Source organism: Haliotis rufescens, unplaced genomic scaffold, assembly GCF_023055435.1.
Source record: "Haliotis rufescens isolate VD_foot unplaced genomic scaffold, xgHalRufe1.0.p SCAF_47, whole genome shotgun sequence".
Classification (NCBI taxonomy): domain Eukaryota; kingdom Metazoa; phylum Mollusca; class Gastropoda; order Lepetellida; family Haliotidae; genus Haliotis; species Haliotis rufescens.
Window position 1 is genome coordinate 1789255 of NW_025964190.1, and position 9897 is coordinate 1799151.

Sequence of the window (9897 nt, forward strand, 5' to 3'; positions counted from 1 at the left end):
CAAGCGTAGTCTGAAATGGAAGTCGCCAGGTTGAAACGAGTGTCGTAAAGCTCGAGAAAGATCTTTGTTTAGCGGAAGTGAGAACTTAGATCTGATTTAAGTGAGATTGCACTCTCCTCTAGTATAAAACCTAACGCGGGGTGCATAAAACCTCATGTACCCATCGTGATCCTGCTACAACTTATGATATTACCTGTAACGCATCTTTTGTGTCATGCCCGACCACACATGCCGAAATACATTTATACAAGTCTTCAAACGGCCATAGATATGGATCCTTTGTAAGCAATCGGGATAATCAAACGGCTTGCGCTGGTGTGAGTACAAGAGTTTGTTCCTACTCATTGATTGATTGAACCAATATCACAGATATTACCTGAGGGTAACGCTCAGCCAGTCATTCAACCCACTTTATTCAGTATAATGCCTTGGGCCCATGTACAAAAGGGTTTACAAATATATATATGAGAGTGGGGGTCTACCATTCATGGTGTTACATGCACGTGTTGTATAAGGAGACAAGTGAACTTTGAACAGTGTGTTCAGAGTCAACTCTCTGTGCCACCTGCCGACAGAATGTGTTATGTACATATATTTATATATATTTTTAGTGAGAGCGAGTTTATGTTGAGTGCGGCGATCAGAGAAGGGGCAGCGAATATTCAAGCTACGCATAGCGGCATTGCTTGTTGCTCTTCTCATTGTAAGTACTGAAGATTCGATATTACTATACAGTAAACTACGTTTATAACGAACACGTTTATAACGAACTGACCGATATAACGAACTTATGTTTAGTCCCGACAATTTGTTGTATAAATGCTGTATATATGCTTATAACGAACTACGGTTATTACGAACTAAAATTGGTGGTCCCTTCGAGTTCGTTATAACCGTAGTTTACTGTATTATGTTCTTGTATTAACTGTGTACAGGCCGCCGTCGTGTTGTGTGCGGCGTTTGACAACAAACAAATACTTACACTTTTTAAAAAATAGTATGAGTTACAGGTACTACCGGCAGAGCAGTACATTCTTACCTTTCGCGAACACCTGGTGTCATCACTGATTTTCTGTGATACATTCATATGATTGTGGCCACTATTTGCCTTTTACGCCCAAAACAATGTTTCTGCAGATAATCCAGACTGAGTATTCTCTGCCATTAACGTTTTGAGTGAGTGAGTATGTTTTTACGCCACTTTTAGCAATATTCAAGCAATATCACGGCGGGGGACATCAGACATGGGTTTCATCATAATTGTACCCATATGGTGGATCGATTAACGTTTTGAATGTATTTTATTATACAGGTAGACATTATGGATTTTAGAGTAAATGAATGTCGTTATAATGTTGTTGTAATAACAGACCGATGCGATGAGATGCAACCTCGACGTGACGATTACTTAGGAGATATACCTAATGTGTTAATGTGTATTAATCCGTTATACTAGCTGTAATTTCAAAGACCGCCTCCGTGGAAGGTCCAGGGTTCGATCCCCGGGGGAGTCTTACCAAAAGACGTTAAAAGATGGTACTTGTTGTTACCCTGTCTGGCGCTCGGCATTAAAGGGCTAAAACAAGGACTGGAGTCAGTATGCTGTGTCTGAGTGGGGTATTCATGTTAACTGAGGCATGGTATCTCAGTGAGCTAACATTATAAATCAGCATCAGTCCTGACAAGTACAAGCAGCCACACACACAAACACACACACACACATACACACACACACACACACACACACACACACACACACACACACACAGTCACACACACAGCCGTGCATGCACGTCGCTATATAAGTGCAATAATCTTGGACGCGACGTTAAACCCAATTTCACCTCACCTCACCTCTAATTTTAAAAGACAGTAGGTTTATTTCAGTTCTACCATGACAATTGCATCAACAAGTTGAGTTGAAACTCTTTCATAGCTTTGGTGTCAGTACGTGTTACGGCCTCGCCTTCCAAACCCAAGTGGCATCGCCCTTGAAGCTGAGATCACCATCACTAAATCTATCTTCGAAAACAGATGTCTAATTTCCGACAGAAAAATCGCCCTGATCCATCGTCGTTTGAGTAGTTTGTTTGGTGTCCGCCATGCTGGTAAAAGGCGACTTTGCTTGTCGTAAGAGGCGACTAACGGGATCGGGTGGTCAGGCACGCTAAAATGGTTGAAGCATGTCATCGATCCCAATTGCGTGGATCGATGCCCATGATGTCAATCACTGGATTGTCTGGTCCAGACTCGATTATTTCCAGACCGCCGACATATAGCTGGAATATTGCTGAGTGGGGCATTAAACAACAAACAAACAACAAACAAAAGTGGGCTACCGGCTTTTAAGTTATGACACCATCAAGTCAAATATACATCGAAGTCTATTATTTAAAGTATATATGTCATTAATAATTCATAGACTGCCTCGCCTATTCTATTATATTCTATTCTTTGCTTGACAAGATATAAGGATCTATACCGAAACGTCGCCTTTACAGTAAATAAAGAAGTTGTTATCCATAAATTGTGTCTACTTTGTCATCCGTCAACTTCTAAGTAATGCCTGTCAAACAATTCACTGTACATGTAATCACAATTCTAAGATGCTTCGTTAAAAGATCAAGGGCGCGGACAATACTTTATAAAGTACATTTTTTCAGTTACGTTATAATGGGCTGACGTCACGACGCTGTTCAAATTACCTCCTTCGTGATTTAAGGTAACCTTGGTTCTATCATTCATGTCAATCAAGATTGCACAAGCGTTCTCGGGCTTGAACTATAATAATTAACGGCAAACTATATTAAATGGAAAGGGATTGAATGAGTTAAGTTTAACGCCGCTTTTAACATTATTCCAGTTATATCACGGCGTGTCAGCTTAATGTGGGAGGAAAGCCCGAAGTGATGCAGGTCTCAGACGTTTACCACTTCGGTGAAACCCACGAGCACGGGTATGGTGCTGACAAACCTAGAAACATAATCGGGGCGAACCGGGACTTGAACCCACAATCATAGGTTTCTGGCGTGCCCAAGGGACGCCACTCTGCACAGCGAATCGCAGCGCCTTAGACGACTGGGACACCCGTACCCCCCTATTATATGGAAAGGGTTTTGTCGCTTTTATTATACTACACATGGAGAGCAATGTTTATGTAATAAGTATTGTATTGACGACAATTTCTTTAATAATATTCTTTTGATGTTTCACCTACTATCATCTTTATCAAGTTGTATTTTCGTAATTTTACAATTAACATTTCTTATTGAAGCTGACGTCATTACGATGAATGACCCCGGAGCGTCACGTGACACAAGAACAAGACATGACACTTATACTGTTCCGGTGTGTCTGGACGATGAAGTCGATGAAGTTGATGCAGTTGATGCTGTCGATGCTGTTGATGCTGGGATAGACACGGCGTTATGTCTGGCATCAGTCCAAGCACCTGCTCATACGCTGGATAACACAATCGCTACCATTGTTATTGACGATGCCAAACAAACCCCATTGCACCTGGCACCGTCTAGGGGAGACAGAGAGGCTGTTCAGAAGTTGCTCGATGATGAAGCTGATGTCAATGCTGTGGACGTGTCTAAACAGACGCCATTACACCTTGCAATACGCCGGGGAGATAGTGCCACAGTCAAGTCGTTACTGATTCATAAAGCTGACGTCAATGCTGTTGATTGCTACCTTCAGACGCCATTACATCTAGCTACAGACAACTATGGAGGTACTTCCACGCTTGAGATGTTGCTGGATCATGAAGCTGATGTCGATGCTGTTGATGATAACGGTCAGACGCCATTACACATAGCAGCGGCAAATCTTGGAGGAGCTGACGCTGTTAAGATGTTGCTGCAGCACGAGGCTTCTGTTGATGCTGTAGATGCCCACAGACAGACGTCACTGCATCTGGCCGTATCCATGGGGATTATTCACACCGTTCAGCTTCTGTTGGAGAACAAAGCTGACGTTAATGCTTATGATGAAAAGATGAGGATACCATTGCACCTGGCTGTAACCAGAGACTCCAGCCTTGTCCAGATGTTGCTGGAATGTGATGCCGACGTTAACGCCGTTGATGACGTCGGGGACACGCCGTTACACCAGGCAGTATCAAATGGAGTATTTGACACTACTAAACTGTTGTTGAAGAATAAAGCTGATGTGAACGCTGTAAATGACTCCTTACAGACGCCTCTGCATCTGGCATCAGAGAAGGGAGACTCCGATATCGCACAGCTGCTGTTGTGTCATAGGGCTGATGTTGAAGCTGTCGACTATAATAATCAGACGCCGTTACATTTGGCAGCAAAGTGGGGGAACACTGACACTGTTGTAGTGTTGGTGAATGGTGACGCTGATGTCAACGCCGTGGATAACCAACAACAGACGCCATTACATATTTTGGCATATGAGGGAGAAGGTTCTGTTGGTGTGCAAGTGTTGTTGGATAAAAAGGCTGATGTTAATGCGGTTAATGACTACACACAAACACCGCTACACCTGGCGGCAGAACGACATGAAGGGTCTGACGTTGTTCGGGCGTTGCTCGGTGGTAACGCTGATGTGAATGCTGTTGATTACAATGACCAGACGCCACTGCACTTGGCCATGTTTGGGGAAAACAGTGACACAATTAGGATTTTGTTGGAAAATAAAGCTGATGTGAACGCTGTTGATGAGAGCAATAAGACGCCTTTACACATTGCGGTACAGAAGAAGGCTGATATTGTTCAGATGTTGTTGAATTATGGTGCTGATGTCAATGTTGTAGATGCTGAACAATGCACTCCATTGCAACTGACGGCGGAGAGAGACACTGATATTGTCCAGGTGTTATTGAAGCATACTGATGTCAACAGTGCAGACTCGTGTACGCCACTATAAATTGTCCCTTTGTGTGGGTACATTGGGATATGAACGTTCATGTGAGTGCCAACTGTATGAACGTCGGAGCTTAAGACGACGTTCATGCAATGTTTGGCCCCCGCTCTAAGACAGTTCATGCCCCAATGAACTCACACAAAGGGAAAGTGAAGTCTTTTTCAAAAAACTACTACAGTAAACTACGGTTATAACGAACTCAAAGGGACGACTAACTTGTGTTTGTTTTAACCGTAGTTCGCTATAAGCATATATACAGCATAACTATAGCAGGGACAAAACAATCAGTTCGTTATATCCGTCAGTTCGTTTTAAGCGTGTTCGTTATAAACGTACTTTACTGTATCACACTTTTATACCTCGGAGGATGTATTACACAATTTCATTTAGTACCGGCGACACTTTATGTTTACACTGAACTTACAAGAACCAACTGTAAAGCAGAATACATTAGTTCATCAAAAGGTTTGTTTGCTTGTTGTTTAACGTCGCACTCAGCAATATTCCAGCTATTTGACGGCGGTCTGTAAATAATCGAGTCTGGACCAGACAATCCAGTGATTAATATCATGAGCATCGATCTACGCAATTGGGATTGATGACATGTATCAACCAAGTCTGTGAGCCTGACCACCCGATCCCGTTAGATACCTCTTACGACAAGCATAGTCGCCTTTTACGGCAAGCATGGGTTGCTGAAGACCTATTCTACCCCGGATCTTCACGGGTCGTTCATGAAAAGGAGAGGATCTGTGAACGTATGTATGCTCAACTTGCTCAAAAGGAACATCTTATGTAGTTTGGTTATCACAAAAAGATTGAAATAATATCATCATGAGATGAAAAAGGTCTCTTAACAACTACTCAAGAAAGTCAGTCACAGTCAGCGCGTCATAAAACATTTACATCAAATACAGGACGTCAAAATGTACGACACGATAAACACGACCGGACAGATTACCAAACCAGTTCATGAACCTGTGGCGATTACAAGTGTTAGTCATCATTGATCAATTGGCCGATCATTTAAAGGTGATAATAAAAGTGTGTCACATAGATATTAAGGTATATTTACAGACTGCAGTAAACCGTCACTTGTCAGTTTAGTTTTGTGTCAGTAGTTAAGTTGTGCATTTCTTCGATTTGATCACTAGGATGGGTCCCGGTGAGGATATTGTTGAATAGGCATGAAGTCAAACTCTCGGCCTTATCGCCCTGTATGTAAAAACGCTTAGTTCTAGATTAAAGAGTCTAGGTCATCAGAAACAACGCTTCTGAATTTATTCATGCAAGGAACTTTCCAGGGGTTCCCTTGAGAGTGTGAAAGTAGTCGGCAAGGGTTTACGTCATTTCAAGAATACCATCTGGTGAAATGAAAATGTCAATTCAGATTTTATCCTCAGACAGCTTGTTATTTTGACAGCCATAGTCAAAGTTGATATTGATACGGCTGTTCATTGACGCATTCATTGACATATTTCAACATTGTGGATCTAGTGCGAGCAAAATATTAGAAATAACCATATTATTTATCTTTTGTCATTGATATGGTTTGATGATGAATGTTGCAACACAAAGAAAGAGAAATATCATCTCTTAACTCATTCATAACTTGGCAACAAAGGAACATTTTAAAAACTGTAGAAATTGTAGACACACATGTAAAAATCTGTGTTCTAAAAAGAAGATAAAATTTGAGGAATATATTGGACAGAAGATAGGAAAGACATCAGTAAAGTAATGATTATATAGGTTTTTTGAAAATTATTTAAACAACATTGTAATAACACTTAAGTTACAAATAACATTACTGCTTTTCAGTGGCAGGAATTCTTTAAAGATTTTCTAAATCCTAAAGAAGGTAACACATTTTCCATATTGAAGAGTTTTTACATGATCATAACTCAAAAACATGTGATTCGTGTTCGCATTCTAAACGTGATAAATCTCCAGGAGATGATGGATTGCCTCACAATGTTTCAAAAATACTTTTGACTTATTACACCATTTTTAAAGGTATTATTCAATGAAATTCTACAAAAAGGTTACAACCCAAAAGCATTGGCATCAGCCATTATTGTGCCTAGATACAAAAAAAAGGAAATACAGAAGATCCCAATACGCACAGGGGTGTCTCATTATTGCATACGAGTAAGACGTTGTGTCCGACTTTGTGGAATATCAGGACCGCCTCCGTGGTCCAGTGGTAGAGCGTCCGCCCGGAGAGCGGAAGGTCCGGGTTTCGATCCCAGACCGCGTCATAACAAAAGACGTTCAAAGATGGTACTTGTTGTTAACCTGTCTGGTGATCGGCATTAAGGGGCTCAAACAAGGACTGGTCGGCTCGGAGTCAGTATACTGTGCCTGAGTGGGGTACTCATGTTAAACTGCGGCTTGGTATATCAGTGGGCTAGCACTATAAATCGGCATCGGACTAGTACAAGCAGACACACAAACACACGTGCATGCATCTTGGACGCGACGTTTAACCCCATTTCACCTCACCTTGTGGAATATCATGGTTTTTTGTCAGGATTGATCACTCAATTGATAGTATTTTTATTTCACAAGCTGGTACAAAAATATTCAAGAGGTCAATGGGGATTTTACTGTGGCTTTGTAGATTTTGTAAAGGCGTTCGATAGGTTTGACAGAAGTTTTATTCTCTTATAAGAAATTGTGTATATGAAAAATTCTTCACAATAATACAAAGTATATATCTACAATTTGAATCGATGGTTGCACCTCATAAAAAAATTTAAATGGACTGAATATTACATTCACCAAGCTGGTGTACGCCAAGGTTGTATTTTAAGCCCAATCCTCTTTTCATTGTTCATCAAACAGCTGGTGACACATTTTACACAGACGTTTGTTGACGATATATGTGTATCACAGGAAATGTGATTCATTGTTGCTCAATGATTTGCAGATGACCAAATACTTATAGCTGAATCTACAATAAGATTACAAAGAAGATAAGAATTATTAATTGGTGGGGTTGGAAATCAATGATGATAAAACAGAGATTAAGGTATTTAATAACGGGCCAAATTTATCAAAATATGAGAATTGGCCATATAGGGAAATAATATGGCACGGTATCCTTCAGCTACATTTAAGATGCCAATATCAGCATTTTCGAGTCCCAATGTTTATTATTTGATTTCAGGGTTTCACCTTATTGGTTTCCCTGGCCCAGGCTCGATCACCTCCTACCGCCGTGACATAGCTGGGATGCTGCTGACTGGCGTAAAACAATACTCACTCACTCACTCAACACGAGGCACAAGAATGTGAACCTACCAATCCAGAATCTATCGGAAGCATCCGCTATGCCGTCATTGAACATATTGGCGTCGGCCTCGACCTTTGCAATGCTGGTGACCTTGCCGCTCTCCCAGAGGCTCCACGCATGAAACATGATGACATGACAGTTCAGACATTCGGTATACTGATGGACAGAAATAAGGAACGACTGTGTTTGTCACCCGAAAATTGTTTGGCAATGCAGAGAATACACCAGGTACCGCTTCAATGAAAAATAATTCGTTGACATTTCTTAACACAACACATACATAATTCTGCAATATTTCGATGTGTTCCGTTCTTTGTTCCATGAGTATATCTTGAAACGGTTTGGATTATTTTATCACAAACGGAGGGTGAGTGAGTGAGTGAGTGAGTGAGTGAGTGAGTGAGTGAGGTTTCGCTCTACTTGTGGCCATATTCCAGCCATTCCATGTCTTATGGCACCAAAAATGGGCCTCACAAATTGTACACATATGGACGCTTGGTCGAGACCGAAGTCAGATAGCTGGGATATTGCTGAGTGCGGCGTAAGGCAACATTGTACACACGAGCTGACGTATCAGGAGAGGTAATTATAAAAAGATCTTGCAATTGGATTCACTTACAAGGTTTAGTCGGCTGTCCTATCCTGTGGCGGGGTTGTTTCTGTGGACGTCAACAACGAAATAGTCCAAAACGTACAAACACTGTTAGTGTCATCCCAGTGGGGGCCTTCCCATTGCTGAGTACAATTCTTCAAGGCGACTTCGATCTTCTCAGACATAATCTGAAACAGGAGGTACAAGCAGTGTAGATATGACGAGAGAATATGTGGCGAGGTACATTTCTGTGTCGCCAAATTCCATACACTCAGTGAATGCTCATAGCGCTACATTCATTACATGAGGAAAATAGCTATATACAATGTCTATACAATAGAACAAATATGCCTTTAGCTCAGTCTTGAATGATGTTGATATGGTGCTGACTTTAGTTCGAGTGGGAGTTGATTCCATAGTTCAGCACCATAGTATTGGAACGATGTATGTCCAAATGACTTCAGTTTTGTCAGAGTAATGTTGAGGAGGATCTTACTGTCAGAAGACGCCTAGTTGGAGCGTACATTGAGATTAGGTCTCCCAGATATGCCTGTCTGTAGCATGATAGCATTGATAGAGTATAGACAGATCTTAACCCTTGTATTGACAGGTAGCCAGTGTAGTGACTTCAGCACTGGTGTGCTGTGTGCATGTTTTCTGGTGCAGGTTGTAATCCTGGTTGTGTTCTGAACAGATTGAAGTCAAGAGAGATACTTTGTGATGTTGTTGAACAGACTGTTGCAATGATCTAGTCTTGAAATCACAAGACATTTTTTACAGGAAGATATGCTGCTTCGTTTGACAGGAGATTGCGAATGTAACTAATATTTCGCAGATGGAGTTTGCATATTTTTTATATTCTCGTTATTTGATTCTCCATTGTGAGGCAAGGCTACAGATACACCCCAAGGATCTTCACTGATCTTTGGGTCTTTGCTGTCATTCAACTTCAGTTCGTTTTCTGTCATCCAAGCCTCAACAAGTTTTACACAGCAATCCATCGGATTCAATTTGATTTTGATTGTAAAAAGCTAATCGTAAGCTGAGGATCATCAGCTGGTCATGTTTTGATGGGCGATGCTTGTGCCGAGGTTTCCATTGTACAGCGTAA

The 9897-nt window shown here is 41.3% G+C and overlaps 1 protein-coding gene across 2 annotated transcripts; it reads left to right on the forward strand.

The window, feature by feature from the left end:
• The first annotated feature begins 634 nt into the window (after positions 1 to 634).
• Positions 635 to 8464, forward strand: LOC124151249 (putative ankyrin repeat protein RF_0381). 2 transcript variants are annotated; one of them, XR_007218224.1, is made up of 2 exons: positions 635 to 703; positions 8069 to 8464. XR_007218224.1 is itself a non-coding variant. In XM_046523635.2 (2 exons), the coding sequence occupies exon 2, from the start codon at positions 3289 to 3291 to the stop codon at positions 4897 to 4899; it is 1611 nt and encodes a 536-aa protein (XP_046379591.2). In that variant the 5' UTR covers positions 642 to 703; positions 3275 to 3288; the 3' UTR covers positions 4900 to 5124. The 2 variants fall into 2 exon arrangements, 1 of the variants encoding a protein (XP_046379591.2); XM_046523635.2 differs by lacking the exon at positions 8069 to 8464 and adding an exon at positions 3275 to 5124 and having other exon boundaries at positions 642 to 703.
• Positions 8465 to 9897: the final 1433 nt, after the last annotated feature.